At 38.9% G+C, this 19,833-nt stretch overlaps 1 protein-coding gene across 1 annotated transcript in view; it reads left to right on the top strand.

Annotated features, from left to right (window-relative positions):
* Positions 1–3,817: 3,817 nt before the first annotated feature.
* Positions 3,818–19,833, top strand: part of LOC138854057 (uncharacterized) — a 72,859-nt gene continuing 56,843 nt past the window's right edge. The window contains exons 1-3 of the mRNA XM_070094794.1: positions 3,818–4,089; positions 6,412–6,558; positions 8,154–8,330. Of these exons, the coding sequence (XP_069950895.1) occupies positions 3,825–4,089; positions 6,412–6,558; positions 8,154–8,330 (589 nt within the window). The 5' untranslated portion in view covers positions 3,818–3,824. The remainder of the gene's footprint in view (positions 4,090–6,411; positions 6,559–8,153; positions 8,331–19,833) is intronic.

Here is a 19,833-nt window from a genome sequence, read left to right as displayed (position 1 = left end):
AACCCATCCTCGTAAACACATACCAGGGATCCCATCCCGGTAACTTGGGATGGGATGATACCAAAATTTTTGCCGATACTGATACCGATACTTGATTTTCGACTAATACCGATACTTTTACTGTTCTTTATTTTTAAAATTATGATGATTATGTTCATTATCTTCTGCCGCCGCCACCTATACGTCTACTGCTACTATTACTACTGCTGCTGCTACTAGTACTACTATTACTAGTACTGCCACACTATTACTACTAATGTTGCTACTAATAGTGTTATTACTAATATTACAACTACTACTAGTGTTACTATTACTAGTAATACTACTATTACTGCTACCACCACCACTACTGCTACTATTAGTTGCAAACAGGTCAGGCTGGTACCAAGGTACCAGCTTGACCTGTTTGCAGGTACCAAGGTACCAGCTTGACCTGTTTGCAGGTACCAAGGTACCAGCTTGACCTGTTTGCAGGTACCAAGGTACCAGCTTGACCTGTTTGCAGGTACCAAGGTACCAGCTTGACCTGTTTGCAGGTACCAAGGTACCAGCCTGACCTGTTTGCAGGTACCAAGGTACCAGCCTGACCTGTTTGCAGGTACCAAGGTACCAGCTTGACCTGTTTGCAGGTACCAAGGTACCTGGAGTCTATAGTTCTCGTGTAAACTGTAAACAAAGTCTGTTTATTTATTTCAGAATTTGTTTATGATCAGTACTTCAGTGTGTGTAAACAAATATAGTACACAAGTATAGCCCAAGACATACACCTGTATACACTTCAACACACCTGTATACACTTCAACACACCTGTATACACTTCAACACACCTGTATACACTTCAACACACCTGTATACACTTCAACACACCTGTATACACTTCAACACACCTGTATACACTTCAACACACCTGTATACACTTCAACACGCCTGTATACACTTCAACACACCTGTATACACTTCAACACACCTGTATACACTTCAACACACCTGTATACACTTCAACACACCTATATACACTTCAACACGCCTGTATACACTTCAACACACCTGTATACACTTCAACACACCTGTATACACTTCAACACGCCTGTATACACTTCAACACACCTGTATACACTTCAACACACCTGTATACACTTCAACACACCTGTATACACTTCAACACACCTGTATACACTTCAACACACCTGTATACACTTCAACACACCTGTATACACTTCAACACACCTGTATACACTTCAGCACACCTGTATACACTTCAACACACCTGCATACACTTCAACACACCTGTATACACTTCAACACATCTGTATACACTTCAACACACCTGTATACACTTCAATACACCTGTATACACTTCAACACACCTGTATACACTTCAACACACCTGTATACACTTCAACACACCTGTATACACTTCAACACGCCTGTATACACTTCAACACACCTGTATACACTTCAACACACCTGTATACACTTCAACACACCTGTATACACTTCAACACACCTGTATACACTTCAACACACCTGTATACACTTCAACACACCTGTATACACTTCAACACACTTGTATACACTTCAACACACCTGTATACACTTCAACACACCTGTATACACTTCAACACACCTGTATACACTTCAGCACACCTATATACACTTCAACACACCTGCATACACTTCAACACACCTGTATACACTTCAACACACCTGTATACACTTCAACACACCTGTATACACTTCAATACACCTGTATACACTTCAACACACCTGTATACACTTCAACACACCTGTATACACTTCAACACACCTGTATACACTTCAACACACCTGTATACACTTCAACACGCCTGTATACACTTCAACACACCTGTATACACTTCAACACACCTGTATACACTTCAACACACCTGTATACACTTCAACACACCTGTATACACTTCAACACACCTGTATACACTTTAACACACCTGTATACACTTCAACACACCTGTATACACTTCAACACACCTGTATACACTTCAGCACACCTGTATACACTTCAACACACCTGTATACACTTCAACACACCTGTATACACTTCAACACACCTGTATACACTTCAACACACCTGTATACACTTCAACACACCTGTATACACTTCACACCTGTATACACTTCAACACACCTGTATACACTTCAACACATCTGTATACACTTCAACACATCTGTATACACTTCAACACACCTGTATACACTTCAACACACCTGTATACACTTCAACACACCTGTATACACTTCAACACACCTGTATACACTTCAACACACCTGTATACACTTCAACACACCTGTATACACTTCAACACACCTGTATACACTTCACACCTGTATACACTTCAACACACCTGTATACACTTCAACACATCTGTATACACTTCAACACATCTGTATACACTTCAACACACCTGTATACACTTCAACACACCTGTATACACTTCAACACACCTGTATACACTTCAACACACCTGTATACACTTCAACACACCTGTATACACTTCAATAAAATCTCAAACTAATACTGGAGCTGTTGATAGTTATATGATGACATTGATGCTGGTAGTAGTGGTATGATGACATTGATGCTGGTAGTAGTGGTATGATACTGATGCTGGTAGTAGTATGATGACATTGATGCTAGTAGTAGTGGTATGATGACACTGATGCTGGTAATAATGTTATAGTAACATTGATGCTGGTAGTATTGGTATGATGGCATTGATGCTTGTAGTAGTGGTATGATAGCATTTATGCTGGTAGTAGTGGTATGATGACAATGCTGGTAGTAGAGGTATTACAGCATTGTTGCTGGTAATAGTGGTATGATGACATTGATGGTTGTAGTAGTGGTATGGTGACATTGATGCTGATAGTAGTGGTATGGTGACATTGATGCTGATAGTAGTGATATGATGGCATTGATGCTGGTAGTTGTGGTATTATGACATTGATGGTTGTAGTAGTGGTATGATGACATTGATGCTGGTAGTATTTATTTGATGACATTGATACTGGTAGTATTTGTATGATGACATTGATGCTGGTATTGTTTGTATGATGACATTGATGCTGGTAGTGGAGGTATGATACATTGTTGCTGGTAATAGTGGTATGATGACATTGATCCTGGTAGTAGTGGTATGATGACTTTGATGGTTGTAGTAGTGGTATGATGACATTGATGCTGGTAGGAGAGGTATGATGACATTGATGCTGGTAGTAGATGTATGATGACATTGATGCTGGTAGTAGTGGTATGATGATGATATTAATATTGGCCTAAACTCTGCAGTGCTTTAAAGGGGTAAATGAAAGAGGAATAATACCTGTCTGACTCACTGTAACTGGAGTCCTGTGTCGCTGGAGCTACACGAGGCCGATATCGATGTCTTGATCGAAGAATGCTGAAAGTAGTCACTCGGGGTCGTTGCACCTTCGTGTTCTTTCACTCGCAACACACCGGGCACTTCACCGTCACTCAGTACCATCACTTTTTCATGAGTTTCGTGGAATTATTCACGGTAATGAAAGAGTTAAATAACACTGTATTTTACTTCAGTTCTCCCAATGTTTTCACTCCTGATTAGTTCTACCGCGAATTTCCTGACTCATCTTTTGCACTAGAGTATTCCTAGTGTCTTTAGAGGTTGCTAGTATGATCAAGAGTCTATGTGGGCACACTTCACTACGCACCTGTGGGGTTCTTCGTGATGCATTCACGCTCACTGCTTGAAAACGTATTGCAAAATTGGTTAGAGAACCTTAGGAGGTAATCAGACTTGATTCAAGGAATGGAAGTGTTGTTAGGGTCTTGGCATCAAGAGCCCTTCACAGATAGTAATGTCTTCGTGGTGGTTTCAGGAGCAGGTGCAGCCAGCGAGGTGATTACAGTACGTACTAAGGGCAGTAGACCTACCCCGCCACCACAACAACGTCTGCTGACAGTCAACATGTCTGCCGTTAATGTACACCTGGCTGCCTGGAGGGACCCACAGTGTCCCATCACTGCCTTCACTATCACACTCACACTTAGCAGCCAGAGGGACTGGCAGAGCGGTACGTAATGGTTGGCAGGATTTATTACAGTGATGGTCAAGCACTGAACACTTAGTACTAGGATAAGTATCTTCCTCATCCCTTCATTAACATTTAATAAACATAATGTCTTCATTATATGGAATATTCATACAAGGTTTCTGGGGAGAGTATAATATTCAGTTAAATGGGGAGCTTAATCATGAAAATACTGGGAATGTAGGTGCGCTTGGTACTAAGCATTTTCAGTTACCTTCTCGTCCTTCAGTGAGCCTCTCTGAGTAGGTGTTTGTGATCCTCTAGAAATAAGAAGTCAGACTCTCCTTTCATCTTCCATACAAGTTCCAACAGACCCCTCTCAAGAAAGGGTCGAATTTCAAAATTTCCTTTGTCTCCTCTGGAGCAGAGAGCCGAGACCAGTTTGGCTATAACCTCTTAACTACTCTCCTTCCCCTCTGTCTCAAGAAAAAGGCCACCAGACATTGGACTTAAAACTCTTATCCATTCCCAAAGTTTGTTATAAACTCGTTAATTCATAATTCGTCATTAACAAGAGCTGTCTTCTCCCCTAAGGTACAGTCTTGGGAACCAGGAGTTATGAATGGCTTTAAACATTTAAGCCTGGTTACACTTACCTTATTAGGAACCTTGAGGTCAACTGAACTTTCATGTTTATAATTTTAGATAAAAGAGAAACATGTTGGCTCAGCTGCTATCATCACTCACTGACCCTCGTGATATCACATTATCCGGTAAATGGACTGGATATGTAATTAATTAGGTATCCCTTAAGTAGGTAGGTAAGACACATAGGCAACAGTTAGGCAACTTTATTCCGAAACGTTTCGCCTACACAGTAGGCTTCTTCAGTCGAATACAGAAAGTAGGCAGGAACAGTAGAGAAGTGAAGACGATGTAATCAGTCCATCACCCTTGAAGTCGTAGAATTTGAGGTTGTCAGTCCCTCGGCCTGGAGAAGTTCAGTTCCATAGTCTATGGTGTTCAGTTCCTATGGAACTGAACTTCTCCAGGCCGAGGGACTGACAACCTCAAATTCTACGACTTCAAGGGTGATGGACTGATTACATCGTCTTCACATCTCTACTGTTCCTGCCTACTTTCTGTATTCGACTGAAGAAGCCTACTGTGTAGGCGAAACGTTTCGGAATAAAGTTGCCTAACTGTTGCCTATGTGTCTTACCTACCAACCTGTCGGTATTGTATACCATTTTGATGTTCATCCCTTAAGTAGTACCTTTAGTCGATGCCTGACTTTTTTTCCATCCAACGATTTTGTTTATAACTTGAGATCAACTTCAAATTTTCAACACTGATGAATTGTAATTAGGAAAGTATTCATGCAACTATTAGCAGATTAATAGCCAAACAGTTTTGCCTACTCAGTAAGTTTCGTCGGTAAATACATTGGTGACTGCAATCCTAAAGACAGTAGAAATGGATGGGTGTTTTGACATGATCAGTCCCTCAGTCTAGACCATCTTCCATCAAAGCTAAGGGACTGATCAACTCAGACTGCCTCCCTACTTCTACAGTACTAAAAGTGCCTCTGCATTTAATTGATAAAGTCTGTTGAGCAGGCGAAACTTTTCGTCAATACAGATGCTTAAGTGCTACACTCATTGACTACTGGAATATGCAGGTGCATTCCCAGTTTTGCTTACAGTGCTGTAACTTGAGAGGCCTCTCATCTGCTTTACACTTTCTACAATAGTCTATTCTACTCAAAAGATTTTCACTGGAATTATTACTGACCAATTTACTGATTTATTTTAAAAACTGTGTGGAGAATAACTGTGTAGAGAAGAATTGTGTAGAGAATAACTCTATAGGGAGTAGATGTGTGAAAAATAACTGTGCAGAAATCAGATTAATGTCTAATTTATTGTAAGTATATTATTGATGAAGCACTAAACCCGCAGTGTTCACCAAGAAGTATTCACAATGGAAGGTAATAATAATAATAATAATAATAATAATAATGATATGCACGTGTGTTAAACTCACAGGTGTGCAACACCGTCTGAGGAATGGGAGACAAGGTTAATTAAATCCAAGGAAGGAAGAAGCTTTCTCTAAATTCTTGGATAAATATCCCTTCACAAGAATGTAGGCAACCCTCTTTCAACCCAACACTTGCTGCTACAGTTTGCACTTGTATCACACATGGTGCCAAATTGTACCACACATGGTGCCAAATTGTACCACACATGGTGCCAAATTGTACCACACATGGTGTTAGTCTACAAATTTTATACACGTGAGGCCAGAATGTGCAGGTCACACGTGGTTTAGGAATTGATAATTTGCTCTTTCTTCTAATAGTGAGCGGACGCCTGGCAGGAACGCAGACAGAGTACACACTGGGGAAGCTCCTCCCTGCCACTTCCTATGAGATAAGTATCACTGCCACTAACCCTGCAGGGGAGACAACTGCCACGTACTCCTTCGTCACTCTCACCCTCACCGGAAGTAAGTGGAATCAGTCACATATTAAGTTACTTAAAGGTAGTGGTGGTGGTCTGTTCGTAAGGAAACCAGATGCGGGTTTTGTGAGATGATGATAAAACGTTGGGAAGTAATGCATCTATTGGTTAATAGGAGATATGTTGTACACGCTGTTTAAAAAGTAGTTGCATAGTTGACAGAAACAATATATACTTAGTGGCCATTTTATTAGGTGTACACATACATCTGTTCCTTAATGCAAATATCTACTCAGTCATGTGGCAGCACCTCAGTGCCTAAAAGCATGTATACATAGTTAGGTGGTTCAGTTGTTGCTCAGAATTAACATTAGAATGAGAAGCAAACATGATCTAAGTGACTTTGACCATGGAATAATTGTTGGTGTCAGATGGGGTGATTTGAGTATCTCAGAAACTTCTGATCTCCTGAGATTATCACACATAAGAACATAAGAAAGAAGGAACACTGCAGGAGGCCTACTGGCCAGTGCGAGGCAAGTCCAAGTCCTCTACTGACTTATGCCATTGACCCAACCTAGTCAGGTCCAGGTCACATCCACTTAAGGAAGGAGCACGGCATCAGACCAACTAGTACAAGCTAGTCAGGTTCAACTCACACCCACCCACACCCGCTCGTGTATTTATCTAACGTATTTTTAAAACTACGCAATGTTTTAGCTTCTATGACTGTACTCGGGAGTTTGTTCCACTCATCCACAACTCTATTACCAAACCAGTCCTTTCCTATATCCTTCCTGAATCTGAATTTTTCCAACTCGAAACTATTGCCGCGAGTCCTGCCTTGGCTAGATATTTTTAGCACGCTATTTACACCCACTTTCTTTATTCTAGTTTTCCATTTAAACACTTCAATTATATCCCCCTAATTCTACGAGGACATACGATGGTGTGGGTGCCTCTGAGCTAATTTCATTCTACTCCCCATTTGGTGATATACTGTACTGCTTGTAGAGGCTAGTAGGTACTAAACGGGGAGTAGAATGAAATTAGCTCAGAGGCACCCACACCACCGTATGTCCTCGGATCACGGTAAAACACCTAGTTCTGCTGGGTGCGTGATTCTTATAGGATTGAGTGGTCCTGTGGGTTAGAGCATATGTGATTTTCGCCCAGAGTACTTAGAGGATGAAATCAGCAAGATATTCAACATAGACACAAAACTGAGATATACTAGTGATTTTGTCGAGAAGGCACTAATGTCAGCAAGAAAGACTTTCTACAGGACTGAAACTAAGGAAGTGATTGCCAGGGAAAATGTACTAGTTTTACCATACAATGAGAGTGTGGTTTGCCTGCATGAGGCATTAAAAAGGCTTAATATAAATGTTACTTTCAAAAACACTGGGACTCTGAAACAAAGATTGATTAAAAACACACCTTCCAATAAAGTTGGTGGAGTTTACAAGATCCAATGCACTCATTGTCTTCTCTCATATATTGGTCAAACAGGTAACCTTCTGGAAACCAGAATAGCCCAACATAAATTTCTGCTATCGCAAGATGAACGTGTTAGTGTTCCGTTTGCATCTATCTTGACTATGAGAAAAAAATTTACCAATTCATTTCTCTCCGTGGCAGAGCACTTGCAGGAGGGGCTGGGTTCTGTGGCAGGGGGTGGGATGCTGGGATCGTCTTCAGGTGCTGGGTCGTCGGCACACGAGGTATTCACCGACCCTGCCTTCGTCGTGCCCGTCGTCATCTCCTGCATCGCTCTCATCTCCATCATCATCGCTATCACCCTCTGTCTCAAGAGAAGTAAGTAAAATCTTTTAAACCTCTAATCACTTACCTTATGATAAAACAGTAAAATACCGAAACTATTCAAGCAAAACAAACATGATTCACCCTCTCATTAGAAAGAAGGCTGACACTTCACATTGTGTGTTTGCTTGTGAGAAGGCCAGTGCATGCCTGCAATGTGTCAGTAACACTGTGTTTACTTCTCGTGTCTCAACAGTACTGTGTTTATCTGAAAAGATTTTGAGATGCGTGGGACCTGCTGTGTTGTGGGTTATTCATGTCGAATAAGATCGTCGAGTAAAATGCCAACACTGATCAGAGACAAAACTGTGCTGCATCACACACCTCTGTATAGATAACATTTTGTCTCAAATCAAAGTCAAAGTCAAGGTCAAATTTTATTTTTGGGGTTACTTCTTACCGCAGTTACTGTGAAAAGTTCCTAGTGATGCGAAGGATTTCGGGTTGGCTAAAACTATCACTTATAAATTACTTAATAGTAATACAAAAGATTTAAACACGTAATTTAATTTTTTCGCTGCTATTTTGCATAAAAAATATCTGTACAAAATAAAGTAAATTATATTAGCAAATTAATGAGTTAGCAATATAATACATAAGTGAGAGAGTAAATGATTGTTATATATATATTAATATTTTAAATCACGATCAGATATTTTTTAGCATAATTATTAAAATCTCTGTCTTACCATTGGCTGACAGTAACAGCTTTTGCATCAGCATGAATAATATGCTACATTTTCATTTTATTTTTTTCTTGCCAAGCCATTTGTTCCATTAAACATCGACATCAACTTGAAATAGATCTCTTTTAAATCCAGCGACATTTCTTTGAATATATTAACTACAGTGGAGCCAAATATTATCATTAGATTCTTTTAGTATCGGCATATTCAATTTTGATTATCATTTTATCCTAAAATGTCAAGACAAAGAATTTCAAGTTACGATACCAAATCTTGCTTTTATATAATAGATTAGGTAATTCATTATTACATTAAGTACCTAAACTCTAGTTTATGACTATGATGATTTATTTTCTCCTGTGTGATTGTCTCGCTACAATTTTACACTGAGAAACAATATAATAATCCAAAAAAATAAGAAATACTTCTTTACTGGCTTCTCTTTGTTTGTAATGATAATGTTTAGGTATTAAATTACTGGAGGTATTGAAATTCATGTATTCACACTGAAATAATTTACTAAGTTAAAATGTATAATTGATATATATAGTATAGTAAGGTGGCCCGTGGCCTGGTAGGCAAAGGTCTCACTTCACACGATGGATACAGACCCATAATGAATCTCACCATTTAATAATAATTATAATCTTTATTTATACAAGTACATGTACAAGGTGTGCAGGCTTAGCTGATATCACTGACACACTACTGTATAGGAAGCCGTTTGTTATGCAGAGCATTTTGGGCAAATTAAGTCAATTTTGTCCCAGGATGTGACCCACACCAGTCGCCTAACACTCAGCCAGGTACCCGTTTTACTGATGGGTGAACAGGGACAGCAGGTGTCTTATGTAAACACGTCCTAATGTTTTCCAGCCGTACCTGAGATTAGAGCTCAGGAACTCAGTGTGTGAGCTGAGTGTGCTAGCAATCGAGCTACGTGACACGTTTTGTTCTGGGTGAATTGTAGTCTTTCATTATATTTTTTTTTTAAATTAATACTATGAAGTACAAGAATTGTGGAAATATGTGGAGACTCCAAAATCCCCACCGACGGCTAGTAAACATTAAATGTTTAGTATTTTACATTGCATACCTAGGAGTGTGCGGTGCCTTTAATCTTCTTAATCCCCAAGACGGACCTGAATGAGACCTTAAATTCAGCTTAGCATTTTGAGGGATTTAGGCCTTAGGAATACTTTAGGGAGGCTTAATTCATTATTAAGTACTATTAGGATTATTACAGTAGGCTGATAGGTAAAAGAGAGCAGCTGGCAACTCAACAGGATGCTGAGATGAGTGAAGCACATGATCCGCTCTCCTCCTTCTGGTCAAGGCGAACTTAGAGGGACGAGTGGCACTTGTGAGAACAATGCCCAACAAAATATGCATCTAGCAGTTGGAGAAGTGACTGCAGATACCACCCAAAGGCCTCTTTGCCAGACCCCTGTGAGTTCATTCTAGTATTTGCCCCAGTAACCTAGGTAGCCACTGAACACTAATGTGGGTAAATGCAGGATTAGGGAACATTGGGTTATAAGCAAGGCAATGCCCCATCCTAGGGAAGAGATTAATAAAGTTTGCTAAGTAAATTACGCCCTGTGAGCATTGTACCAGAAGTTAGTAACTCTTGAGACATATGCTGATGCTGGTTAGGGAAGCCCGAAAAATCTAGGGGAGCCTAGGCCTTATGCCAGAGTTACTAACATCATAATTGTTTGTAGGTACCATCTCTTGCACATGACCATTGAATAAAAAGCTTCATGGGGTCAAGCTAACTTGGGATAGTCACTGGGGAATCTAGCTACAGACAGACTCCACAACAACTAAGTTTGTTCCAATTTGTGCATGGAGAGGTGGGACCTAGCTAGTGCTTCGTCTCTTTAAAACTTAGCAAAGAAGTAAAACAAGGGAAACTTGCGAGGGTAGGATTGTTAATTTTACATTAGCCCTGTCAGCAGCGATACCTTAGTTGTGCACCTCATAAGTTTCCACACAATAGCTTGTCTGGTCATTCAGACGTGGATGTGGAGCAAGCACGTGTAAGAGGCTAATAAAGTCTAGCATGGCTAAGCTCCGCTATGACATGTCAGTGAATTAAGAAAGTTAGGCTAATTTAGGTAAATTTACTTGCATACATAAATTTAAGAATTCAAAGCTAGTTAGGCAAGATAGACTAATATATTTGCATAGAGAATTATATTTCTTGAGAGGAAGGAAATCAAAAGGCTGGGCAGGAGATGCAACATCCTTTCAATAAAAAGAAGGGGCGCCACGAGTACTCTAGGAGACAACACAGTAAGTGTTAGGTGCTCAAGACTAAAGTTGCTTCCAGCATTCATGAGGAGGATTACCCCCCCCCCAAGATGGAGCTCCAGCAATGGTTGGCTGGCATAAAGTGTTAATTGCATTTGTCAAGAAAGAATTGACTCGTTTCAGTCTTGATCCAGGTGATTTAATTATATGCCACTGCATCATACATCAAAAAAATCTCTGTGCACAGCCGTTGCTGCTTAATAAATTTTGTCAAAAGCAGAGGGTTTAACAACCGCCAGTTTAAGAAGTTACTGAATGATCTTGACTCTGAGTACAGTGATCTTGTTTATCAGTGTGAGGTGCGGTGGCTGAGTCGCGGGAAGGTGCTCATGAGGTTTTTCGAACTGCAGGATGAAGTCAAGCAGTTCATTGAGATAATATAATAATATAATATCTTTATTTACTACAGGTACATGTACAAGGTATACAGACCTAGCTGACATCAATGACATACTACTATATAGAAAGCCGCTTGTTATGCTGAGCATTTCGGGCAAATTAGGCCAGTTTTTGTCCCAGGATGCAACCCACACCAGTCGACTAACTCCCAGGTACCAATTTTACTGATAGGTGAACATAGACAACCGGTGTAAAGAAACTCGCCCAAGTTTCTACCCTTGTTGGGAATCGAACCCACATCGTCGCTGTGTAAAGCGAGACCTTTAGCCACCAGGCCACGGGGCACTGTAATGAGAAAACCTGTCAGGGAACTCAGTGATAACAAGTGGCTGTGTGATCTAGCATTCATGGTGGACGTTACCAAGTACCTCTCAGAGCTGAACGTCAAGCTGCAGAGCCCCAACCAGCTTCTCAGCTCCCTACTTTCAAACATGAAATTATCTGAAGCTAAATTAAGGCTGTGGAAAGTGTAACTCGAAAGGCATAACATGGTGCATTTCCCCACTCTGGAAGGACAAAAGCCTTCTACGACACTTGAATATGTGGTGAATGTGCGAAACTAATTGAGGCATTTAATGAAAGATACAAGGACGTGAAAAGTAAGATAAGATAAGATGAGATAAGATTTCGTTCGGATTTTTAACCCTGGAGGGTTAGCCACCCAGGATAACCCAAGAAAGTCAGTGCATCATCGAGGACTGTCTAACTTATTTCCATTGGGGTCCTTAATCTTGTCCCCCAGGATTTATTTATTTATTTATTTATTTCCAATTTGTGCACACATACAGAGGTACAAAAAAAATACAGATAAGAGCAGCATGCCAAAGCCACTTATACTATGCATAGCATTACGGGCTGGCATAAAATTAACTTAAGATTAACTAAGCAATGATGAAATCATTGATAAAACATTAATGTAAAGAGATTACTATAAAGCACAAGTGAGTATTACAAAGACAGGTCATATGGTTGCATTCAGTCATATGAAGGATTCTGTTAGGTAGTGTATTTAAAAAATAATAAAGTTAGATTCGGTTTTAGGTTTAACATTTATGTGATACAATTGTGAGAAACATTTAAGATATACAATTTATAAGGTTCAGTTATTCAGTATTTATTTGGTTTTGGGTGAGTAAGTGATCTTTGAGAAGAGACTTGAATTTATAAACAGGTAGTGTTTCTTTTATATTTACAGGTAATGAATTCCAGATTTTAGGGCCTTTTATGTGCATTCAGTTTTTGCATAGTGTGAGATGGACACGAGGAACATCAAAGAGTGATCTGTGCCTTGTGTTATGGTCATGTGTTCTGTTGAGGTTGGCAAGGAGATGTTTGAGGGGAGGGTTAATATCAGAGTTAAGTGTTCTATGTATGTAATAGGTGCAGTAATAAGTATGGATGTTTTGTATGGTGAGTAGGTTTAGTGTATTGAATATTGGTGGAGTGTGCTGCCTGTAGTGAGAATTTGTTATCATTCTAACTGCAGCCTTTTGTTGGGTAATTAGTGGTCTGAGATGGTTAATTGTTGTTGAGCCCCATGCACAAATTCCATAGGTGAGATAGGGGTAAATAAGAGAGTGATATAGGGCCAGGAGGGCTGACTGTGGAACATAGTACCGTATCTTCGATAGTATGCCTACAGTCTTGGAAATTTTCTTAGAAATTTGTTGTATATGTGTATGAAATTTGAGTCTATTATCAAGGTGGATTCCTAAGAATTTTCCCTCTGTTAGTTTTGTGATAGGTGATCCGTTTATCATTATGTTAAGAGGGACATCTGTAGCTCTGTTACCAAACTGAATGAAGTAGGTTTTGTCAATGTTTAGTGTAAGTTTGTTAGTCCTCATCCAGGTAGATATTTTCTGTAATTCGGTATTTACAGTATTGGCTAGCGTGACTGGGCTCGGGTGAGAGAAGACGTATGTAGTGTCATCTGCAAATAGTGTGAGTTTGAGTAATTGCGAAGCATTTGGAAGGTCATTTATGTATAGGAGAAAGAGAAGAGGGCCAAGGACACTTCCCTGTGGGACACCAACTGTAATTGGTTGCGCAGAAGAGTTTGCCCCATTTGCGTACACATATTGGCTTCTGTTGCTGAGGTATGACTTGAGGTAGTTGAGGGAGTGCCCTCTTATACCATAGTGTGACAATTTTACGTGGAGCAAGTCATGGTCAACTGTATCAAAAGCTTTACGTAAGTCAATGAAGATCCCCAGTGGGACTTCTTTTTTCTCTATTGCCGTGTATATATGTTCTAGCATGTGTATAATAGCATCATTAGTATTTTTATTAGGCCTGAATCCAAATTGGCAGGGGTTGAGTATGTTTTGGGAGATAAGGTAGGAGTAGATTCGTTTATGAATTAATTTTTCGAAGATTTTTGAGAGAGGGTGTAAGTTGGATATTGGCCTATAGTTATTCAACTCTGTTTGGTCTCCTCCTTTGTGGATCGGGGTGACCCTTGCTATTTTGAGTACTGTAGGGAAGGTGGAGGATTCAATGGATTTGTTAAAGTGTTGCAATGATTGGTGATAGCACTTGTGACACTTTTTTGTATATAAAGGGTGGTAAGGTATTTAAATCTCCTGCCTTGTTTTTTAGTGCGTTGATAATAAGGGAGACTTCGTATGGATTAGTCGGAGCTAGGAACAGTGTGTTCGGGTAGTTGCCGGTGAGGTAGTCATTTGGTGGGGTATCTGAGCTTGGGATTTTATTGGCAAGGTTTTGTCCTATAGTGGAGAAGAAATCATTGAGTCTGTTTGCTGTTTCTGTTGGTGGGAGTTGGGGTTCATCTGATTTTGCTAATTTTATTTCGCTATTTCGTGAAATCTTTTTTGTTCCCAGAATTTCTGATAGGGTTTTCCAGGTCTTTTTTATATCACCTCGTAAGTTGGATAATCTGTTCTCATAATACAATTTTTTTGCCCTTCTTATCAGGCTGGTTAGGATTGACGAGTAACGTTTTGTTTGGTCTCTGGTTATGTGACCCATTCTGTACTGTTTTTCATATTGGTGTTTTGTATTTATGGATTTGAGAATGCTGGGTGTTAGCCAGGGACTGTTCAGTCTCTTTGCTGTCATCTGTTTAGTTTTTTTAGGGCAGTGCTTGTTATAGAGGTATTGGGTTTTTTTTAGAAAATTATTAATACATTCGTCAATATCTGTATAGGTTTCTAGCTCAGTGTGCCAATCAATGTTTGCTATTGCTGTTGTGAAGTTATTAATGGCTGCCTCATTGTGAAGTCTGAAGGTGACTTTAGTAGTGTCTTGGGGTAGTTTACCAAGAGTTGTTATGAGGAAAGTAGGGTAGTGGTCTGTGGTATTATCTGTAATTATGCCTGATTTTAAAGGGGATATGGTGTTGGTCCAGATGTGGTCAAGTAGGGAAACACTAGTCTCTGTAACTCTTGTAGGTTTTGTTACTGTTGGTAGTAACATACAGTTACTCATTGTGTTTGTGAATTCAGTAACGTGTGGGTCCTGGTCTTGCAGGAGATTTATATTGAAGTCACCTGAGAGTAGTAAGTGATCTTTGTTCATGCGTGCATCAGTTATCATACTTCCTAGATTTTGACTAAATTGGCTAATGTTTGACTGTGGAACTCTGTAGATGTTTATCAATGTGAGAGGTTTTTGTAGGTACTTGGATTTGAATTTAGCTATTATATATTCCCCATGTTCATCCCTTGTGCAAGTATTAGTGATACATTCTAGTTGGTCTGAGTAGTATATGGCTGTGCCACCCCCTTGTTGGTCTGGCCTACAGTTGTGTATGGCTGTGTAACCAGGAATGGCATAGACATCTGTACTATCAGGCTTTAGCCAGGTTTCAGTTAGTGTAATGATGGACATATTGGCATGTAAGGAATTTAGTAATGCTATGAGGTCATCGTATTGCTTGCTTAAAGATCTGATATTGTAGTTAAAGATAGTTATGTTGTTGTTGGCACTGAGAAGTGCCTTTGATTGTTCTGCAGTGTAGTAATTACAGTAACTGTTTGATTCATTTAAGTCATTAAATAAGAGGTTGGTATCAGGATCAATGCTTGTAATCATAAGATTTGTAGTGAATCTATAGTTTGAATTAAGTATAAAATAAAGTAAATAGTCTTAAGCTAAAAAATAGCACCTGGATTATTTAACAAATGTAAAATAATGAGCTAAGGGACTAATACAAATAAAGTGATGATCAAATAGTGGAGCTTGGGAATATGATAGTAGGTAGTACTATAAAGGTAATTTTTTAAAGTTAGAATTATAGTATAAAATTATAATATAAAAGGGACTAATATAGGTTGTGGTGAACAATAAAGTGGTAATCAAATAAATGAGCTTTGGAATATAATGGCAAAATTGTGAACTTATTCTACTTTAGCACCTGAGAATAGCACCTTGATTATTTTAACAATTGTGAATATATAAACTAGGGTAGTTATATAAAGCTAAAATAAAGGAGAAAATATATAAGGGACTAAAATTAAGTAATGGTAAGCAAAGTTAAATGGACAGATGGTAGGAATTATAATATAAACTTATAATATAAAAATACAATTTGAAATGGTACTTGCAATTGCACTAGAGTCTGGTATAGGTTGTTGATAAGATCAAGATTATAACTAGATTTAAATTGACAAAATAAAATTCACAATTAAAGTACCAAAAGAATAATAGTAAAAAAAATAACAATGGTAATGTCTTGGTTATAATATGATAATAAGATGGTAGACAGGTACCCAGGTACACAGGTACAAGGGATAATATAAAGGTTGGGGTTGAATATACAAACTTGAAAATTTGGCAACAAAATGTTATGGGAAGTATAAAATAATGTTTAATGTACAAAAGTAAAATTGACTGGTAGTAAATATGGTGTTTAATAAAATTTTAGTAAGTAATAATGATTACAAAAAAGTGAAAAAGTAATGTTTATTTCATTCAATATTGCACTGGTAGTTATACTTGAGGTTATATGGCAGTACAAGGTAGTTAAGAGTAATCTAGGATAGTAAATGTGGTATTAAAACAGGTAAAGGTAATTAGACAAGTAATGGTTATTAAATGTCAAAAATGTTAAGAATAAATTGAAATTTTAGTAAAAATGATATTTATTAATTTTAGTAAGTAATATCAATTGATAGTATTTAAAAAAATATGAGGTAGTAATATGGACAGAGAAAGTATCAATTCAGCTAATGTTTAAGCGAACAATAGTAAATAAGAAAATCACATAAGGTGACTTATGCTTACTAGTAAAATCACAAAATGAGGTAGTTGATTATTTAATTACTAAGAGATTGTACAATGAAATTTGAACAATAATGGAGCAAAACGTACACTACACTACGTAGGCTTTTAGGTTGGACATTGTTCAGTTATTCTCTGTAAGATTAGTATCCCTGAGAAATCGTGATAGATCATTCTCGTTCGTGATTGTGTACAGTTGACCTACATTTGTTTTCCTAACTAGAATTTTCCCATCCCGTGTGAAGCATTGGTGTATTGTGTCATTATTCTCTCGCTTAAGTTTTCTGACTCTATACAGGAGGTTCTGACGTTTTTTGGTAAGACACTCGTTTATGTATACCTCTTTCTTTACTTTAATAGATGCAATAATTAAGTCTTTTTTCCTGTCATGTGAGTGGAATCTAAGCATAACACTTTTTCTACCATGGGATCCTAGTAACCTGGCTTCTTTTATTTCTGACTCTGGTACAATAACACTTGTTTGGGCCTTTATGATCTGCAGAGTAATTCTTTACTGTTTGTTTGGTTCATATCACTGGGAAAAAGTGGACTGTTAACTATTATTGCGTCCGATAGTTTATCTTGTTCAGTTTTATCTTCTTGGAGAGCAAAGTAGTCACTGAACTGGTTATCTAAGTTGTTCTTCCACTCTTTAACTGCTTCTTCAACCTTTGTATTAAGAGATATTATTTGTTGGGTATGGCTATCTATGACTGTTTGGATGGTCTTGTCACAGTTAGTCATTCCTGGTGTTGATAACTTTTGTTCAAGACTGAGGATTTTGTTTTCGAGTTGTGTCATCCTGGTGTCTTGTTTTGTTAGCGTCTCTCGAAGATTCATATTTTCAATAACTAAGTTGGAGATGCATGACTTTAGGGTATCTGGATCGTTGGTCATACCTGAGAGACTACTTGGTAGGTTGAATCCGGGGAAGAGAGGCGAGGATGGGCTGGTGGCAGCCATGTTTGTTGTTATTGTTGTGGTGTCGCCTTGAGCGGTGGTGAGTGGGGTGGTTGCTGGGCCGGCGTCTTCCTGGCTACACTTGTTGAATAGTTGATTTTTCGGTGTTTTCTTGCTGGCCTTGGTGCTGTTTCCTCTTAGATTGCGCCTCATAATACTACAGGAATTGCTGTAGTTAAGAAGAAGTTGTAGTATACAAAGCTTAGGGTTACGTTGTTCGGCTGGCAGCGGGGTGTTGCTTTCGGTTTGTTTGCAGTCTTCCTTTGATCTCTATTTTTTCGATTTGTAGGTTTCACTGTTGGTAATCTTTGGTCATTCTGGGTGCTACGTTGGGTAGTGCAGTTTTGCTTGTAACTAGGTCATCATAGGAGCATTGGTAGCTCTGGTAGTTGGAGAAAAGTACGGAGCTTGGAAGTCGCTGCTGCCGCTGCCGCTGCCACAGTCGACTGCCACACCAGTCGACTAACATCCAGGTACCTATTTGCTGCTAGGTGAACAGGACAACAGGTGTAAGGAAACGTGTCGAAATGTTTCCGCCCGCCGGGAATCGAACCCGGGCCCTCCGTGTGTGAAGCGGGAGCTTTAGCCACCAGGAATTGAACATCTTTGCTACACTAGGGACGCCAAGCCCATGATGATTCTCTTCAAATCGTTCGTTCTCTCTAGGCTGGAATACTGCCGTACACTAACTTGCTGACCTGGAGAGTGTACAATGAACTTTCACGGTACACATAAGTACGATAAGGCACCTAAATTACTGGGGACGGTTGAAGGCCCTTGATCTGTATTCCCTGGAGTGCAGGCGAGAGAGATACATGACAATATACACATGGAAAATCCTAGAGGGATTAGTACCAAACATACACACGAAAATCACTCCCTATGACAGTAAAAGACTCGGCAGGAGATGCAACATTTCCCCAGTGAAAAGCAGGAGCGCTTTCTTAACTTATTAATCTCCAAACCTTCTTCATATTCTCAGCAAAATTTGTTGATAGCATCTCACCCTCTCATTTGTTCTCCTTTTACATTCCTTTTCTACTCTTATCCTCTATTTTTCCTTCAATATAATCCTCCCTCCTTATATCACTTTTTCTTTGGCAAAACGACTTACATGCTAACATTTTACGTCAGTTTAAATTCATTTAATATTGCTTCAAATCAGTGATATATATATATATATATATATATATATATATATATATATATATATATATATATATATATATATATATATATATATATATATATATATATTCGTTCAGGTTGATATCCTCTGATTTATGGCAAACACAGATTTTCATTAGCCAAACTCAGCGATTCGGCATAATTACCACTACATATACATATAGTCATTCACTAGTATAAGTACATAACACTTCTCATATTTTGTCGCCTGGGATTCTTTGCTAACAAAGTTTCTCTGCACCTGTTTTTTAGTAAGTTCAAACCTTATTAAAAATATTGTATCCAGTCAAGGCTATTTCTCTCTCAGCGGCTGTTTGAGTTCAACCAAGATTCATTTAAGAGCAATAATAGTATTTGCATGCTCTGTGGAGGCACAAGTTGATAATTTGCCCCTTTCTTGAAATAATGTATATTACCTGTAAAAGACTTCTTAATACACCCAGCAGATTTCCCCCAGGTTGAATTCCTGGTGCCTCCGAGTTACCTGACTAGCTGTGACAAGCCCACCTCTACCTCATTCCCCACCCTTCCCTGCCTGGTCTTCCTTTCCATCGTCACACTCTCTGCCCCATGTAGCCCCTCATGTAAGATACGTCCCAGTTCAATCATCTGCTTTACATGCTGCTCAAATGAAGTTCTTGCTTAAATTCGCTTCATTTACTATTTAAATTTTCCCATATTGAACATAGCGTTCGTATCATCTT

The sequence above is a fragment of the Cherax quadricarinatus genome, chromosome 48 (genome assembly GCF_038502225.1).
Source record: "Cherax quadricarinatus isolate ZL_2023a chromosome 48, ASM3850222v1, whole genome shotgun sequence".
Classification (NCBI taxonomy): domain Eukaryota; kingdom Metazoa; phylum Arthropoda; class Malacostraca; order Decapoda; family Parastacidae; genus Cherax; species Cherax quadricarinatus.
This window is presented reverse-complemented; position numbering and strand designations above follow the sequence as displayed.